The 20542-nt window shown below is 39.4% G+C and overlaps 1 protein-coding gene across 2 annotated transcripts in view; it reads left to right on the plus strand.

Annotated features, from left to right (window-relative positions):
* The window catches only part of LOC117820808 (glypican-6-like), a 123497-nt gene that overhangs the window by 30559 nt on the left and 72396 nt on the right, over nucleotides 1-20542 (plus strand). Inside the window, exons 1-3 of one of the 2 annotated variants that reach the window (XM_034694749.1) lie at nucleotides 219-294; nucleotides 424-582; nucleotides 15133-15524. In XM_034694749.1, coding sequence (XP_034550640.1) covers nucleotides 474-582; nucleotides 15133-15524 — 501 coding nt within the window. In that variant the 5' untranslated portion in view covers nucleotides 219-294; nucleotides 424-473. Of the gene's footprint in view, nucleotides 1-218; nucleotides 295-423; nucleotides 583-15132; nucleotides 15525-20542 lie in introns of those variants that run through there. The other variant, XM_034694748.1, reaches the window with a different exon arrangement.

Raw genomic sequence — 20542 nt, forward strand, 5'->3', positions numbered from 1 at the left:
AGCAAATATTTCTTCATGCAGCACACCTCCGGCGTTACTGTCCACGAAAGAGAGTCATCTCAAAACTTCTGCCTAACTTTTGCTAACTCTAAGCTGATGTTGTCATGTTGGTGAGGATGCTGATATTTTAGCAGTTAGAAATCAGAAGAGATGTTAAACTGTACATCTGCTGGGGTTAACTGTATGCCTGCCATGAAAGACAGGTACAGGCTTTGCAGCAATCACTACAGCATGGCAAGGTTTAAGGAAACCATCAATTTGAACACATACTGCAGACATCCTAGATTTAATTAGGTACACAGTAGTCCCCAGTTTCATTTAATGCTATATACTTAAGTCATGTTTCAAGTATAAACATTGTCTATTGTCACTTTCACTTTTGTTACAAGTTTTAAAATGTTGTTTTTTAATCTGTTTTTGCAGGTGAGCACCTTCGTGTGTGTCCCCAGGGAAGCACATGTTGCACCCAGGAAATGGAGGACAAATTCGGCCAACAGAGCAAACTGGACTTTGAGATTCTGGTTGATGAAATGAGCCATGAGTTACGAAGCACTTTTGTTTCCAGACATAAAAGATTTGATGGTAAGGGTTTTGTTTTTTTTACCTTCTTGCTCTTCTGCAGATTTATTCTTCTCACTTATTAATTATTTCCAACAGTGTTAATGGTCATACACCGCAGAACAAAATGCTACATTGAGTCAAATCAAAGGATGGAGACTGTATGTGTTAATTTGAAAAGGTTCACTGTTTGTTCTTCTGAAGCTGTCCTCCCCCGTGAGGAGACAAGATGTGAAAATCTCATTAATATGCCTTGGAGTGGAGAACCCTCTTGTTGGATTAGTCAAACATGGCTCCTTGCACAGCAGATTGGCAGCTTGAACAGCAGCACAGAGCCAAACTCTACATTATTAAGCTTGTTTGTTGGTCTTGTGCTGTGTGTGATCTCGCTTCAGCTCTTATTGCGACTCTCTTGACCGCCACATAGTCACTGAGCCTCTGCTGAGGAGGGGGGTGGGGTAGATGCTCTCATTACAGAGCCCAGCCTCACTCTACCTCTCCACTTTTCCCCCTTTGGTGTCCTCCTCTGTGGAGTCTGCTTCTCCTAGTTACAGTTTAATGAGAAATAATAATCCCTCCAGCTTCAGACATTACACTGTGTGGGAAGCAGTGGCTGTATCACAGTGGACAATGGTGAAGGGTTGTGGAGGTGAATATTGTTAAGCATGGCCACCTGTCAGCATTGTCTTACGATTTATTAGGAAAGCAGCATTGAACCTTTTCATGAGTCACTTAGAAACCCTTGAAAGAAACTACTTTTGTTCCCTCTTCACTCTCCTGAAGGAAAAGGCACAAAGCTTGTTTCTCATTTGTTAGATGAATTGGATTACGGTACGGCTGAGAGTGATAAGACTCATAATCAACAACTTGATTTAAAACACAAGATCAGATTTGGCTGAGGTTAATCATAGCTGGAAGTCATTATGAAGGCAAATATAGATAAAATAAAACTAAGCTGAGTCTTAAAAATAATTATTTTCCAGACAACATCTTTAAATATTGTAAAATGTTATTCCATAAAATGTTACACTCTTTACTTTGATCATTTTTTTAGCATGATGACTACATTATGACAACATAATTACATTTTTAAGTTTGATTTCTATCAGCAAAGTAAAAATCTTATAACCATGCTGAGTATTTTCTGCTCTTTATTTTAAATCCACTTACTTTACTTACCTGTAGAATCCAGATTGCTGCACGACCATCTTTCTATGAAAATACAGCAGAGGAACAGAAACCTTCTGTCTTGTATTACCTCTGTATCCCAAACTTTTATACGGTATCATAATTACACTGCTGGTTAACTGCTGGTTCATAACACAAGACCTATTACAACAGATTGAGATCACGTCCTTATATAATGTTAGATCTTTTCACTGTGGACCATAGGGCTACACATAATGACATTTTCATTGTTTAATATTGTTTGGTTGATTACTGTTTTTTTGTTTGGCCCATAAAATGTCATCCAGGTTCTCCAAAGCCCAAGACAATATTCCCAAATGTCTTGTTATGTCCACCACCTAAAGATATTCAGGTTTTGATAAATATACAAAAATGTCTCAGTAAAGAAGATGGAATCATCATACTCTGTGTCCCTAAATATTACAGTATTATGTTTCAACGCTTTTTGTCCAATTCTTTAAGTCAATTTCTCTCATCCTAAATGAAAGTTGTCAAGTTTTGCGCAAACGTCCACTCAGGTTCTAGAATATAAAAATTAGACCTTGATGGTCAAAGGTTATTTAATCTCCATCCCAGTTTTTCTCATCATCCCCCAGACACAGAAACACAGTTGTACCATGAACACGAGTGGATGCACAGCAGCTGGGCTTATTTTTTTTGTAGATGATGTAATTCTGTTTTGGAACATAACTTGAACTGGTGAATTAGTTATCAATATAGTTGGCCATTACTTAATTAATTTAAAACTAATGTATTGATAACATCATAATAAATCTTTACTGGTTTACATCATAGACTGTATAATTAATGGACATATCACCCATCTGTTTCTGAAGCACTGTTTTGAAGCAAATCATTTGTGGGAGCCATATTGGAAATGTTAAACTCAACCTAACTTCTGTTGAGCTAGTGTGAGGTAAAGAGGCAGGCTTTGAGCCTCCTCACTTACAGCTGCAGTGTTCCAGCCTGTCAATCAAGTCAGCTGTGCCTCTCATAATGAAAAACTTGTAATCTTAATATCTTTGAAAATGCCGGGATATGAAAGAATTCACCCCCTGTACAGTGTGTGCCGATCAAGAAATGAGCTATCCAGACTACACTTGTTTTTGTACCAGGCTGTAAACATGTTTATTTCTGCTGTAAAGATCAGCTCTTTTGAATTGGTATATGTATGTGGTTTCTGCTACTTCAGGAGCCAGCTTCAAGCAGACACTCGAAAAACTGCAGTTTTTAAGACTTTGGCATTGGCTTCAATTCTCGGGGCCAGAGGTTGACGCTTGGTTTTCATCCAAAATGTTAGATAAATTCATCACCATGAATAAACACTTTGTCCTGATGCCTTAATCTCCAATACTTCTATTATGAAATATTTCTACGATAAAGGCAAGAGCATAGATTGGTAGAATGGGCTGTCTGAATATGTTCAGTGTCAACAAGTGAAGAAGTTGGGATGAAAAATAGCGCAATTTAATACTCACCAGTCAATGCCTTGTCTTTCAATGCTCATCCTTTTCAATCTTTCCGACATGTTATATGAAATGAATACTCTACAGTTACAGCATGTGACTCTCAGATGATGCTCATTGCCCAGAAACTCAATGTCACAGCGCTTGGTTGATGACTGTCATCTTTTTTTTTCCTTTCCTTTTTTTCCAGGAAACTTCTTTAAGCTCACATGTGATTCCTGGAAGCTTGCATAAATAAATAAGTGTTATTTTGATCAGCTGCTGTCAGGATTGAGGATGTCAAAAGGAGGACTCCAGTGAGGGAGGAGATGGGATTTGTGCAGCAGCACTTAGATGCATGACTCCAGGCGCCCCCTCTCTCCTCTTGGGGTTTGCTGCCACTCTCCATAATTTCATCACTGTCAAAGCAGAGGCCAGATGCAGGTTCCAGGCCTGTAGCCCTCAGCTGACAAGGGACTCAGTGTCTGCTGGGGGTTTCGATTGGCCATCCGCTCAGGGATTCTGAAATATTGACTGCTCGATTTTGATGTCACCCTTAACTTTGTGGATCATTCACTAAATCAGTTGTGTGGTTATTAGTTTTCAGATGTGATTCAACCAGCAAGTTGATGTTAGGCAGAAATGCATCTTTGAAATATTACAAGTATATGTGAATTCTGCGTTTCGCTAAAAACAAAACTAGATCAGCTTTTATAAAATAACTGATGTTATTGATACTGGCTCAAAGCACAAAGATCCAAACAACTCAGAGCTATTAGTTCCTTAAGATGCTCTTTACCATCTCTTTAGCACCTGGCTCTGGAGTTCCTCCTACACAGAGTCAGTGTATCTGTGTATCTTCTTTTCGTTATGCAGAGTTTGTGTTGAGTGTTGCTGGAGCTGACAGTAGCTGGCCAGCCCACGCATACCTGACACTACAGCCTGTGTGTCACAGTGAGAGGGCACAGTCTCAACTATGCAGAGACCAGCCAAGCAGCAACACAGAAATATCCATAACAACCCATGTTATACAGTACAGCTGTGTGAATGTAAGAAAGAAAGAGCATCATCAGGAAGTATCACGTCAGGAATGCAGTCAGGCTGTGAGAGGACGTGTGTTTTTACAGTCATCATAAGGCAGAGCATTTTCAAAACTGCTCACATAAAGTGGATACATGTCCAGCACAGAGAATTCTGTTCTTTTTAGTTTAACAGTAAATCAGTGGTATTAATAGACAGTCAATTGTTGGCCTCCCTCTGACCGTGAACACCATAGTGCTGGGTTGCCTCGCAGAATATTAATGTGGTCAATCCTCCACAATTGATCTTCTGTGGATTACTGACTCACACGCTGTTATTGCTGGTCAACAGTCTCCTGGCAGTCCATTAAACATTTAGCAGCTGACATAAAATGCAAAATTAGATATACATTTTCTCACAACAAATACCGCTGAGTCATGATCGACACCAATGTTAAACCCATCATTGGAAAACCACATAAAATCCTATTGTAATTAGAAGTAGCAGTTGCAGTGTTTACCATGAAAATTTTTTTTCAATTTCTGGCAGTTCACCTCCCCTCCTTCTCATTATAGGTATTACAATCCATAAAAACAGTGGTCAGGAAACTATTGCATTAGCTCATTAGCTCCCAGGAACACATTTGAAACCTGTGCATGCAGAATGTCTTCTAGATGCACACCCAGGAGGAAAGCGCTGTCTTAGAAGACAACTTTCCAGGGAAAATAATACCTTTTGGCTGATTTGCAAGTTGCAAATGTTTGGCTTGTTGAGATGCAGGTTTGACTTTGCCTGACCTGTGGCTCTCCACTGGATTATGTTATGCATTTGTAAGCATTCTTCCGTTTTAAACACTTTTTGCTAGGGTATTTTGGAACTCCTTCAATTTGCAAGAAACGGGCTGAACTTGCATTAATTCCTGAGAATAAAAATGAAATTCCTTCAACAACTAGCTGATACCAAAGTGCTGCTTATCAAATAAAAATAACAGCCTTGCTGTTGCATGCATCTACCAACCATTCGAGGTTGCGGTCTAAATCCACGGTTCTTTTTTCTTCCTAAGAGCAGCATGAATATGGCCTGGGAGGGAGTTTTTGTAGGAATACAATACCCTAAAACAGAACGGCATAAGTATGCCTTAAGCCGGGGAGGTTACACCAAAGTTACATCATTGACTGTATAAAAAGATGGACAACATGACAGCTCCTCAAAAGTAAAGTCAAAACATCCTGATCACCCCAGTAACTTGCTGCAATATAAAGTTTGCCTCCTCCATATTAACAGATAGGACATGGGTCAGACTTTAAAGTTAGAATTGTGTCAAATACATTTTTCTCAAACATGGTCTCAAACATGGAAATTTAATTGGTTCTTATTGTGCATATTTATGTCCAAGTGTTTATTTTGAATTTAGTTTTCACTAGATATTTGATGCTATGAATGAGGGATAAAGTGTAGTGCAGTATGTACATTTGAACCCCACACGTTTTAGTTCAGTTGAAAGTGGTGCTAAAATGCATCTCCTCATTATTTTAACTATTAAGATGTTTGTTTGAAATGATCTTTCCATTAACATAAAAATCATAAGCATATTGCTAAAACCATGTAATTTAATCTTTGAGTGGAAGTAGGCTTTTGTGCCAAATTTGATGACATTTCCTCAAATTCTTTCATTAGTTATTGCAACCTCAGGAACTGGACCCTCATGAATTTCCTTGTTACTGTTTTACAGAGTAGAGCCACATGCTCACTGGAATGACATTTGTGCATGGCTTTAATTAATTTGAGTCTAGCATCTGATGTTAAGGTCAAATACCAATAAAAGAAGCCCATTGAGATGTCTATGCCAAATGAGATGTCTATGTTAAACACATATCTGCCAGCATTCAATTATCAATGAAAACCCATAATGATCTCACATAAGGATACATTATGTCCTTATCTTAGACCATGTAAGAAACTATTTGCTCTTTAACCAGCATTTGTTGAAGTGCCCTTGAGCAGAGCACTTAATTAGAAAATACTGCCATTCATAGAAAAGGCTGTGCTGTGCTTGCCAGCTACCTGGTGAGGATGTGTGTGACTAGATGAATGGGAAGCTGGGTGGTGCTGAAAAGGGCATGCCTGCTCAGCAAACCCTTCCTCTGTTTGGAAGTCCTATTGGAATAACCAGTATCCAGACTGGAAGAGAAGGTATGAGTGGATGCTCCTCTGCGGATGCAAACACTGTATGGTTTTGTTAGTGCAATAACTATTCTCTGTAAGATATCTGATGGACCAGCCTTTTGGATAAACTTGAGAACAAAATGGAATACTTTTCAAAAGAATGAGGTATTGTTACTTTCAAACAATACAGGATTTCATTAAAAAGCATTGTACTGGACCTTTTGGGGGGGATATCAATGAAGCTATTACCATTTATTCTTATCATTTGTCAGACTGCTTTTAACAGCCACTTTGCGACTCACAATAGGGAGGCCTCAGGAACTATTACAAGAAAATTTAGACGCTAAAGGTTGGCCTGTCATGTTCTCTATTGCAGCAAAGCACTAGCAGCTTTATGTAGACCGGCACTTCCTGTCAGACCAATCATGACCCAGCTTTTGATTGACATGCAGAATTAGAAGTGCTCTTTTTGGCAGCGAAATTGCCACTTCCATGTGCAGGATTGAGAGCTCAATGAGTCTGCATACAAAGTTGATGGCTTTATGCATTTTGTGCTAATGACCGAAGGAGAGATGGGTTCCTTCTCTGATTGGCCCAAGTCCTTTAGAAGAGACACAAAGTGTCTCTGTTGTAGATAACTAATTGTTAAATCTGCTGCATGAAGTCCAAACGAGTCCATTTTGCAGATCACTGAAGGAAGCTTCACACAGAAAGTACAGATTGTTTCCTAAATGTGTTTCTGGCAGGATTGTGTTTCACTAGAACACATCTGATAAATCATCAGGATATTAACACGCTTTCTGTTTGTGTATTTAGCCTCATTAGGCACTCTTTATTAGTTTTTGGCTTTGAAATCAAACGCAGAACTCAAAGTAATTAAAACAGCAGACAAAAGTCATCGCACTGGAGCTCCAAAAAACAGTCCTTAGAATGATGGAACATTGTCATGCCTCTGCACAGGGGATAGCTGTGTACAGGGTGTCTCTGCTGGAGATAACAGCGAAAATAAAGCCACTTTCTGTCAGCCCCAGTCCTGTGAAGGTAATATCAGAAGAACACCTTGAGCAAATATCTTTAAATTTGGTACACTTGGACTCAGGGACTAACTGATTAGATTTTGGTGGTCATACATCAGAGTTTATGGCCATAGCTTGGAGCTCGTGAGGAGTTTTTAGCTCATTCTAAAACAGAGTTCTACTTACAATGATGCAAGCAAGGCCATCAGTGAGAAGATCCAATCAGGAAATATGTACAGCGAGTAAAATGTGACTGTTATCAATCAATCTTAATTTGAATAGCGCCAAATCATAACACATTATCTCAAGACACTTTTAAAAACATAGCAGGTCTAAACCGTACTCTATGTTTAATTATTAACAAAGACTCAAGACCGGATAAGATCCAGTCCCCTCCTACTAACAGGACTGGATCGAATGTCATCTTAATCCACAATGAGCATTGCACCTTGCAGTATTTTGCTAGCTACAGTGGCAAGGAAGAACTTCCTTATAACAGGCAGAAACCTCAAGCAGAACCAGACTGTTAGACAGCCATCTGCTTCAATTGAGTTGGGGTTGGACAGAGGGATAGAGGGGAATAAGAAAGAGCGAGCAATGATAGTGATGTTAAAAGAAGCAGGTTTAGATTTTTTGTCAAGATTATCAAATAGATTAGAGTTATCACTTTGTCCACAGGGGGCGCCAAAAATCACACAAACAGAAAGTTCCTCTCAGGTGCAATATTGTTTTTATGCTAGTTATAACACAAATTCATACACGTTTTATGGATTCAAATTTTAACATGATACATCGAGCGGAAGTTGGTCATGATTTTAAAGCACTGCCTTGAGTTTGACTACATCTCTTACTTTTGGAAGTTTACTTTCCAAATTTTCCGAACAGACATTCTTCACTTCTATGTCCCTCCTGTAACTTTCAGTGTGATCTCTTCTTGAACACCTCCTGCATCTGCCAATGTTTAGTTTTCTGGGTAACGTAGTCTTTCAAAAACTTGACATTCAATGCAAAATGTGTGAAAGTAAATTGTTGCCTAACTGGTTTGTGAAGACATCCAACACCAGCTGGTAATTCTAGTTTTATATGCAGCACTTTAGCATTCACCAGTCCCTCAAGGAGTTTCAGATTTTAAATTTGCAGGAATGAATGCAAATTCAGCCAGTTTCCCTCACTTTTGAGCTGTTCCAAAATATTCCTGCTAACTCTATTTGAAAAGGAAAAATGCTTACAAATGCATAACATAGTCCAGTCCCGAGTCAACCTTATTAGCCTAGATCCGACAAAGTCCGCCCTGAACCCTAACAGCCCTAATACAGATATCTGTATTTGTCCACAGGACACAATTTCCTTCTCAGGCAGAGCCTCCTTCCTATGTGTGTGTTAATATGGGTTTCTGCATGCAGAGATGTCAAATGTGGTCCTGAAAGCTAATGCCATAGTTTCCTGACCACACTTTCTTTTTAATATTTAAAATCCTTAATACTCAAATGAGTAAGAGGGAATTGTGGTGGAAAAAACAGCCTCATTTACCTTCCTCAGTTATGACTGGTCACAGTTCAAAAGACTTTGCAGTAATTAATTCTGCAGGCCACGTCCCTGTGAGGCTCCTCCATAGTAAATACTATTCCATCCAAAGCTGTCTCAATCTGCCATGGCCTTACAACCAATCAAGTCATATCAAATCAAGACTGCAGAGTCTCTACTGCCTACAAAAACTTGGCTTGTCTTTTCTTCCACTAAGATTTAAAATAGAAGCGCTCTGTTTAAAGATTACTGAAAAACTTGACTGCTGACATCCCTGACATCTAGGAGAGCTTTACTCAGGAGGTATCTTTGAGAGCAACTAGCACAGAAACACAGGCTTTGTCTTTATCACAAAGAGAGCATCTCAGTATAACTTCAGCTCCGGCTCTGATTCCTCACTGCTTGCAGAGTTGTTTATATGTAATGTGATGGGGGCAAAAGACTCAGCTCTGTCCAGCTTTTAAAATCGTATCCTTCTGTTTGCAGCTCTTGTGGACAAACCTCTTAATTACCAAAATGTGTTAAGGATTTATACAAGCTTTCCTGATCATTTATAGTCTCTGACATATCACTACATTTGCTTTTGTAGATTAGTTCCCTCTTATGCATTTGCACTAATGAGATTAAGTTGTCTCTTTTAAACCAAATATCCCAGCCAGTGAATTACTGTGGTCATCCATAATGTCATTATTTATCATAATCCCACCAAAACAGAGCTTAGAGTTATATCAAATACAAACAGTTCACATTAACACTGAATTTTCCTTCATTACTTTCGATGTATTCAATTATTTTAGCAGAGGCATTGGCCTGAGAACTTGACTGCATTAAGATTTTTTTCACATTATTTTAAATGAAATTAATTAGTGCAGCAGTCATTAATCAGTGTGTCTGTTGCTCAGCACCACTGACGACTAAAAACAAGTAACTGGAGCACAAACCATGCCTGGAGCTCTGCGTGTTAAAATGTCTGCTCACTGTCGTCTTTCATTTGATAGACTCATTCCAATACAAAAAGAAAATGTATAATTACCAAACTTACTCGCAAACATCCTAAGTCCTTCATACTATATAAAAGAAAAAGTCATGCACTTTAAAGATGGCACAAAAACGCGTGAAAGTGAATCTAATTTTATCAGATCCCTGAGGAAGTTACCGCTCAGTGCTACCTGATAAGACGTGCTAATGAATGATAATTAATTGTGATAAGAATAGAGAGAGCGAGCCTTAAACAAGCATGAAGCCTATGATGAATCAAAAGCAGTTTTTGGTCTGAATAGATTAATGCAGGATTAAGATCTAGCATTTCTTCTGTTGCGAATGTGACCTTTACCCTCCAAGCCAACATCAAGTGAGCTATCATAGCTGCTGGTTGCGGCTAAAAATACATTTGTCTCAATCAGATAATAACATTATAAAGAAAACATCCTGTGTGTCCTACCACCTTGGAGATGAAGTGTTTTTATTCTTGATTTTTAAAACTCTATCCGTTTACTCACGTAGGTGCACAAAAGGGGGGCAGCTCTTGATTGAAGTAATCAGATGTAATTTTGTTTCATATCACTAACAATCACATTTTTTTTGTTTCTCTGAAGCTGTAATCAGTAACACTACCTGCATAGCTGAGCTCTTATGACCACTTCAAATCCATTACAGTTTGGGTCAGGGCCATGCTTATGTGTGATTGTACTCTGCATGGCTCAGAGAGACAGGTATGTGATGAGAGTGTGTCATATGACCTAGCTACGATTAACTGCTTTGCAAATGCAAGTACAAAACACTGATTGTGTGATATCCAAGGGCTGTAGGCAGTTACTGGAAAATGCAGTCAAGTCTTGATCGTTCATACTGTCTTAATAGTCTGCCAAGCTGATGACAGACAAGAACCACGAGTATCAATGTGGTATCAATGGCTGACATGCTGTTGCAGGAACACTCATGCAGCTCATTATTTTTAATTACCCTCACCTCTCTCTTTTACTTCTGGTCTCAGTCCACACTGCCACTGCCCTTTCCAGCAGCCTGTACCTCAGTGACACCAGAGACCATCAAGCTGCACTAATCAATTTCATATTAACAATGGGTCAAATGCTAAAGTTGATGAACCCATGTATAATTATTACCCCAGTCTTTACAGTCTATCAGTTTTATGGAGGTTTTGGAGTTCTTGTTTTTAGGATTTTTTAGCCAACATCAGCAGACTGACAAAGTTAGCAGCTAGTTGATGATCATATTGCAGCATTAAGCACAATGTGAACATAAGGCCTCAAAGGACTCACGGTGGCCAGAAATACAGCCCCAATGAATCGCTCGTCTGCGAGGTATATTTGTGTAAGTATGCAGCTGTTTGCCCACATTGTTTGCCAGATTAACTTTATGAAGTGATAATATGTCAATTTCCTGTTTACAGCTCTCTACGCTGTGGCCAAAAAAATCAATAAACGCTGCTTAAAATCTTTCGATCCGGTATGTTACCACACACGTGACAGTAACTGAAGCATAAAATATATTTGCAATCCAATTTGTGCGCTTCAGCACTCTTTATGGGATTGTAGTCTCCTCTGACTATTCTTAAACTATTTCACTTTGCAGTGAAATCTGCAGAGTTCTGATGCCTGTTCAAATTTTAATACCAGTCCTTGAAAACCAGGACTGTCATTATGGAGAGCAGATGGTCAGAATTATTAGCATCTCATCCTCAATTGCTGGGGAGTCATGGAGGTCATGAGGTGAACAACAAGTGGGGCTCGAAAAGAAGGGTGCAGAAAGGCTGCAAACCTCACAGACAAACTCCTATTGTGAAATCAATCATATTGAAAGATATTTATTGCACTTCATTTGGCAGCCTCCTGCTCCCAGCATACGGAGCAGTAGTCTGGTGTGAATCTATACATAGGGAATCTTTCAGCCATGCATCTTTCTATCAGGGAACAGAAATGTGTTTGCGGTTTACAGATGAGAAGAGGACAATGCAGACCTCATACAGTGCAAACAAAGAACTTATTGCTTTTCAGAAATATATATGGAAGGCTCCCATTGCAATGTCCAAAGAAAACTGCAGGAGATGAAAAAATCTGGAACGCTGTGAAGCTCCTTCAAAATAAAATCAACACCAAAGACTTTCATTGTTTTACTATTTTTGATTTTTTTGTCTTTGAAGGTGTGTTTGCTTGTTGGCCTCCAATCAAGCAGACTACTGTTTAAATGGCTTCCATCTCGCCACTGGACACATTTGAAGTACCATACTGATCAGATGATAAGGCTGCCTTTTTAAAAGATTTCCTTTAAATACATCTGAAAAAGTGTGATCATGTTATATTTCTGGTCTAGACTTTTTACTGCCAATATCTGTTCACAAAAAACAAGAACAGTGCTACTAATCTGCAGAGGAAGTGTATCCCTCATGACTCACGGCCAAATCCCACTGGATCCGTGTACTGTCTGTCTCCGATCCATCACAGCACAGGAGTTGATAGGTTTCTATTGTACTGTAGTCAATGTGTTAACTCCCACTGGATCCGCTCCGTTACGTTCCAGCTGCGTCTCTGATCCGGCAAGTCAAAGCCCTCCGGATCAGAGACGTAAGACTTGTATTTTTGCCAGATGCCGGAGCACATCGCGTCAATCTCAACAGAGAAGATCAAGTGGGACAGGAAGTCAGGCACCAAAACAAAATTAAACATCCGGTTAATTTTCAGAATAAAACACTCTGTGTTATCACCAGATCGTTCTTCACTGAATTATGACAACAAACTGTCATAATGAGCGAAGCCAGGCCTGGAGTCAACAGGTCAGAGGTTTTCAGAGGCCCATCAAGACAACATGAATGAGGAGAGGAGTCGGATATTCATTAATGCAGTGATTACTGCGGGAAAACCTCGGCCACATGACTCCAGCTGTTCGGCGGTCCTGCTGCGTGCTGCGTTCTGAAAACGCAACATTTGGGTGTTGACTGATGAGAGAGCACGGAGCCAGACCACAGCGTATCAGAGACAGACCAGACACGGATCCTGTGGAAGTCCCAGGTTGGGTCAGCTGTTACTCACAACCACAGCACCATGGGGATGAAAGATGGAGAGGCCCAGTGATTGTCCAAAACAAAGAGGCTCAGAAGTCAGTGAAGATGACCAACAACTGAGCTTAGAGTTAGGATGTTGATTTTATTACTGCAGAGTAATTAAACAACTATTAAGCAGCTAAGAACGATGGTGTCACAGATAACGAGAGCTGTCATCCAGCTGAAGCCTTTGAGATCACCAAAGAGGCCACATAAATCATAACTGACGACCTACAGGTCAATTAAAAATGTTTTGCCACAAGCTCTTAATTTACACGTTTTTACATTTGAATTGATTTAAACTCAAAGATACTGAGAATACTTCATTTAAAACTTTATTCAAAAACAACATACCTTGTCAAGAACCAGTATAAAAGTTGCAGCACAAGCGTCTTGATGCTGCAACTTTTGTACCGGTTCTTGACTATGGTGATCTCTTGTACATGCACATCAGTGCTCAGTGTCTTCAAATGAGTAATGCAGCTTACCATGCTTCCACGAGGTTCATTACCAATTGTAAAGCTCTGACTCACCATTGTGAGTTGTACTCCCGGGTTGGATGGCCGTCTCTGTTGACCCGTAGGTTGGTACCATATGTAAAAAATATGGACGTAGTATCCGTGACGTCACCCATCTGTTTCTGAAGAGCTGTTTTGAAGCCAATCGGGAGCGGCAGCCATATTGCTTCTGTCGAGCCAGTGTGACGTAAAGAGGCGGGCTTTGAGCCTCCTAGCCAACAGCTACAGTGTTCCTGCAGGCAGCTGAGCCTCTCATAGGAAGACTAGTAATCTCAATAACTTCGAAATTGCCGAATTAGAAAAAAATTCACCCCCCTCACAGTGAGAGGACATCGAGAAATGAGCTATTCAGACTACACTCGTCTTTTGTACCAGGCTGTAAACATGTTTATTAATGCTGCAAAGATCGTCTTTTTCCCATTCATGTGTATGTGACTTCCGGTACTTCCGGAGCAGCCTCAAGCGGATCCTCGATGAACTGCAGCTTCTAACACTTCCACATTGACTCATATTTTTAGACCGGAGGTTGCCGCTTGGTTGGTACATTGGTATATTTTCATTTATAAGGCAATTCTTGGTCTACTACCACACGTTCTCTTCACTTTTATCATACAGAAAAGTGCAAGGGAGTATTTAAAGCTGGGGTTGGCAGTCTCGGAAAACTAGCATGAATTTGAATGTAGCATTTCCTCAGGACTCCGTCTAACCCCTCCCCTCCTCCCTCAGAGCTCCTCCAAAACGACGCCCCCCCCCTCCCGCTCACATGCACGAGCAGGACGGGATTTGAATGGTTTAAAATTTTGGCACCCAAAAAAGGCTGATTGGTTGGTGTTTTCCTAGGTTTACTCTGGCTGTAGATAGCAGCTTTTTTTTGCTCTTTTTTAAGAACACATTATGTATTGATTGTCATCAGGACATAAAGATCATTTTAACCAGTATAACAAAAAGTGTATCTAAATCTGATTACCAACCCCAGCTTTAATGCGCTCCCAGGACTTTTTAATTTTTTTTGTCCCAAAAGCTCAAACAGAAATTGGGAAAAGGACTTGTAGGTATTCTGCACCCACAACCTGGAATTTATTGCAGAATAGCTTGACACTCAAGGAGTTGGTGTCACTAAATGTTTTTTAAATCTAAAATGCAAGAATAAAGTAGAATCTGTAGGATGTTGTTGTTTTTAGTGTACATTGTTATACAACGGCCTTCTAGGTAATTGTTCTTCCAGTGACAAATATTGTGCTTGTGCTGGTACTTTGTACTTTGGTTCAAGGGAACTTTGTGTTTTTCATTGCTGACTGTCTTGGCCAGGTCTCCCTCTGATCTCAATGGGACCAATCCGGTTAAAATAAGGTTGAATAAATAAAAATTAAAAAATACCTTGTTTCAATCATTGAAAACCAAGAAAACAAACAAACAAGATCTGGTCTCAAATAATTATTTTTCCAAAAGTTCAATTTAAAAAGGGAGTTGTCTTTAAATCAGAACATTACAGTAATTTGCTGCATTTCTATTGTAATACACATTTAAGGAAGGTTCCCAGTGCATCAGCTCCGTATGTGCAATGCAGGGTACCTACACAGTCACACATGAACAGAAGCCAGACATGAAGTAACCCTTTTTTTCTCTTCCTCTTTACCCAGAATTTTTCCTGGAGTTGCTGGAGAACACGGAGAGGTCCCTGAACGAGATGTTTGTGAGGACTTATGGCAAGCCTTACATGCAGAACTCAGAGGTCTTTGAGAACCTGTTTGCAGAGCTGAAGCGCTATTACACGGGAGGAAACGTTAACCTGGAGGAAATGCTTAATGACTTTTGGTCGCGGCTACTGGAGCGCATGTTCACGCTGCTCAACTCCCAGTATGTCATCACCGAGGACTATCTGGAGTGTATCAGCAAGTACACGGAAGAGCTGAAGCCCTTTGGAGACGTGCCCAGGAAGCTCAAGGCTCAGGTTACCCGGGCATTCATCGCTGCACGCACATTTGTCCAGGGGCTCTCTGTGGGCCGGGAGGTTGCCCAGAGAGTGTCTAAGGTAAAAATGCTCTTTGCATAAATAAACCTTAAATCTGACTGGATTAAAACACACAAATCAACTGCATAATGTTGTCACAGGACCACACTTCATTTACTTTCTTCTGCTTTTTCTCCTGGAAAATATTTAGCATGTGACCTCAGCTGAATATTAAAAGCTGCTCAAACATACACACATTTCAACAAGCCCAAGGTCTTGTTTGGTGATTCTACAGCAAGCACACATTCTATCCTTGTCTTTTTGCTCTGTGAACAAGTTTAACTTTTCCGCCCAGTATATGCTCTCTCGGTGCATTTCTTCAGGAAGTTTGCTGCTCGAGGCGGTTCAGGTGCTGTCTAGAAAACAGTGTTGAAGGCTATGTGGAAGGCTCAGGAGAGAAACGGCCAGACAAAGAAAAGGAGAGAAAGTTCTATCATCACTGTTTAATTCTCTTTTGTTTAATATTTGTTAAACAAGAATCCATTAATCAGGCCGTTCTGTTTGACGCAATGTTTTCTTGAACTAGCTTCTGCAGTGTAACATTCTGTCCTGGGAGGGGGTGTCATTTTGATCATGTTCAAAGTTAGATTAAAGGGAAAGTAAAAGGCTAAGGCCTGGATTAAGTTACACTCAACAACAACTAAGCTCTCTTTACACACTTTCTTACAGGGTAGAGAAAAGCACAGACACACATCATGCTGCAAATCACTGTTTTTCTCTCTACTGTACTGGCATAGCTCCGATTATCAAAACTATGAGAAATATTTATAGACCTACTGTACAGAATAGAAACAGAATGCAATGGAAATATAATAACCCTCAATCATCAGAGACGGGGAAGAAAAAAAAACAACATTTATTTTCTCGTCGTCCCACCATGTTGCACTCAGTGAACTCCAATCATGCTCCCCCCTTGCCAGTAGTAATGTCGAGGCTCATTTACAAGCAGCCGCTGAGGATGTGTTGTTAGTATGCGTTTACTGAGTTACACTCCGCGTTTCTTACAAGCCAGCATGTCCCAGCTTCACCTCTTGACATTTCAGTGAGACTTGAGATCCAGGTCATGTGTCTGGGACTGCAGCCCTTTGATCCCCAGGGTATAAACTCATCAGGAGGGATTGGGTGTAAGCATAATGGAATAAGACACCCTGCTGGAAGGTGTCTGTTGCTCGGCTCCTCTTAGATGTGACATCCATGTTTATTGCTGCTGGGATATATATTGAATTAAAGAAGATGATGTAGTACTTTATTGCTTTTCACAGCTTAGGAGACAAAACACAAAACCCGGCGGAGCTTTGACGAGACAGTAACAACTGTGAAGTCTGTGTCTCACAAAGTTTATCCCTATTCATTAACCATGCAGTACATCTGCTTCAGTTGACTGCAAGTGATTAAAAACACATTATTATCCTTCTTCTTAAGTGATACTTAAAATATTCCAAAACTAAAAATAATACTTAATCTGACAACATTCATACGCATCTCATGGAAATGAATTCACAGAGGTAAAAGTGAAAACAATATGGGTACTTTGCTGTGTCTCTATTACAGTAAAGGAGACAGTTGACTGGCTGCATCAACTTTGTAAATGAAAATGCTATGGTGTTGGACAGTTAGTTAAGTCCTCAGTACAGTGGCTGTGAAGTGCAATGCAAATTCATAAAGAATGAAACACTTTTACAAAGTTAGAGACAAATTTAAATTTTGGAAAACATTTTTACATTATATAAAACAAGGCGACATTAGCAAAACACTTTCACCAAGGCCAAAACAAATTTACATTTCAAGAAAACAAATTTACGAAATAAAAAAAAAACATCTTCTACAAGTGGTGAGAAAATTTCAGAAGTGATGGAACATTTTTGCCAGTCCTGAAACAAATTCTGACTGAAAAGGAATTTTCCAACGATTTTCAAAATAAAGGACGCCTGTAATAAAAGCCAGGGAATTAATATTTATTTGACATTAACAGCCCTGTTTCCACTAAAATATTTTGATTCAGACTGATAACCTCATAATGTGTTCCTGCCAATCAAAGCTATATCTGATTTGGAATTTCAAAATAAATGTATATGCTAAATTTCCAATGGTTTTTATTTTGAAATTCCAAATCAGATATAGCTGTGATTGGCAGGGACACATTTTGAGTTGTTGTCTTATCAGTCTGAATCAATATATTTAAGTGGAGACAGGGTTGTTAATGTCAAATATATATTTATTCCCTGGTGGTTGCACATTTTCATATTACAGACGTCCTTTATTTTGAAAATCATTGGTACATTCAATTTCCGTCAGAATCTGCCGTTTGTAATTTTGTTTGAGGACCGGTAAAAAAGTGTCTCTGATTTTGTAAAAAAAAAATTCTTGAAATATTAATCTGTTTTGGCCTTGATAAAAGTGTTTTGCTAATGTCATTTTGTTTTATAAAATGTAAAAAATTTTTCCAAAATGTAAATTTGTCTGCGTCATTGTAAAAGTGTTTCATCCTTTGTTGATTTGCATTGCACTTCTTAGCCACCATAACTTGGAAGACTGACTCTTAGAGGCTACACAAATACAGCCACTCATCTCTTTATGAGTCTTACCCCTCTACTGAGAAAGAGGTAGGGGTCCAGGCACATCTAGCATCAAAACATATCATCACACCATGTCAGTCCTATATGTTGCAGACTTTGAAAAGATCATCCGGTTTCTCTCCCCCGGGCTTGTCTACTGTAACTCACTTTATTCTGCCGTTAGTGGATAAAACGTCCACCAACTACAGCTAAGACAAAACGTTGCTGCCAGACTTCTCTCACATTCTCAACAAAATTGACCATAATAAACCAATCTTTTCTGCAGTGCACTTTCCTGTCCGTTCTCTAATTGATTTTAAGACTTTATTGCTTGTTTTTAAAAGCTTTGCTTGGTCAGACTCTTGCTCTGTGATCAGATAATTCCCTGTAAGGCTGATCGCTGTTTGAGATCTTTTGGCAAGGTTCTTTTTACCCTTTCAGAGTGTAAAGAAAGTCTGTTTGTCACAGAGATTGGCTGGATTTCTGCTGTCTCATCAGGCAGCCAAAGTTGTCTTCTTTGAAATCTTAATTTTGTTTTGTTGTTGGAACTGTCCTTTGATTGGGATCTTTATCTTATTTTTCAGACCATAAGCATTTTCTGTTAAAAGCAAACTAAAAGCCAGAGTTTGCTCAGCTATCATACAACCTTAATTCAACTGATGATATGTTGTGTTAAAAAAAAAGTCAAGGTATTATTGTGGTAGGAATAAAACCCATGTGGAACCGATTTTCTCTTATCACACAAGCCCTAAAGACTATATACACAAACTAGTAAACACTCCATCTTTTATGTTTGAACTGAATTTTCCTACCTTGATTGTAGGGATTCACAATATTATCAGCATCATATCAGTATCTACAGATAAAAGCTTAAAAGTTAATTAAGGGGCTCAGCAGATAAGAACATGTTTGCTGATATGTATGACCTTTAAATTGACGCTTTGATAATGGGCCTATTATGCCAACTTACTTGCACCAGCCATGAGCTTATGGAGGTATTTTGATGTGTCAAAAACAGACGGCATAATAGCGATCTGCAATGCTTGTGAAACACAGGTGAACACTGCCAATTTAATTGTGCATCCTCAAGCTCCTCAAGTTTCTGAAAAGTAACCTCAGTAACCTCGACTTCTTCCTCTTTATTTACACTTGAGAGATCATTGATGGCCAACCCTCATTTACAATGAGTTACAGAGGCACTTCAGTCTTTTGAAAAGATGAGGGCTTGCCTGGCTTCAGATGTACTTGGAGCTTTACTACACCAAGATGTCACTATGGATATATTTTTGAAGATTTTAAGCTTACAAGTTTTGCCTAAAATAAGGGCATGGCTGACTTGATTGACAGGTGGGCACCCTGTAGCTGTTAGCGAAGAGGCTAAATGCCCGCCTCTGTTCCCCACATTATCTTGGATGAAGTTAGGTTGAGTTCAGCATTTCCATTATGTCACCTGCTGACTATTGGATTCAAAACAACACTTCAGAAACAGATGGGTCATGTCACAGATACTAAGCCCATTTTTTATACAGTCTATGATTCTATGTTACAACGAGTGTAAGTGTTTGTCTTGTTTTATGCCTGTTTCTTAAACAAATAGTAATGCCTAAATAGTAAATAATAGTACAGAAGAGACTTTGTGTTCTTTGCATTGTAAAACAGTGTATATATATCTTGGTATAAGTCTCAGCCAATATCATTTTGAGAATATTGGCATTTTGGATTTCGGGTAAGATCCGGCATTGTGCATCCCTACTTGATTGTTTGTTGATACCAGAGGACTGTGATGTTTTGTGTCCATGTTTTGCGTACTGTAGATACATACATTTTTAATTTAAGGCAAAGCAAAAGATGACCATATGTGATAGAAATTTCCTCCCTCCAGAATCGTCTCTGAGTTTGCTGAATTGCTAAGAAACTTTTCATCCAAAACAACAATCAGCACATCCATCTGTAGGACAAGAGCTAGATGCCAGGAGTGTTTGTTCATCCTTTATATGTAAAATTACTTTTGTACAAGTGCTTAGAGTTTAATTTGCATCTTTGTAAAAGAAATGAGACATGAGTAAGTGCCTGCACGCTGTGTCTCTGTATCCTGAAAATGTAGCTTTTCAAAAGATACTTAATAAGATGCTTGCTGGTGCTTCATGTAACAGAGGAAAAAGTCCATTAGCCGCGACCCAGGAGCTTTGGCTTCAAACATCTTGACAGGTCTCCAGAGTGCGAGCCGTTGAGTGCCGGGGATAAGAATGTTGAGTACAGCACACTCTTTAGAAATCATCTAATAAAATCATTTTTACTAGGTCACGCTGTCAAGTTTGTATTTGCTATCTGAAGTATCAGTATCCTACCCTACGCATGGCACAACAGTCAATCACTGATAAGATGCTGCAACTTGGAACGCACACAGTCCACACATGTGGCCTGAATGAAAGTGGAGGATGGCTGTTCCCTCGCTATCGTAACACAAAACGCACAAAAAGATAA

This window comes from Notolabrus celidotus, chromosome 10, assembly GCF_009762535.1.
Source record: "Notolabrus celidotus isolate fNotCel1 chromosome 10, fNotCel1.pri, whole genome shotgun sequence".
NCBI lineage: Eukaryota > Metazoa > Chordata > Actinopteri > Labriformes > Labridae > Notolabrus > Notolabrus celidotus.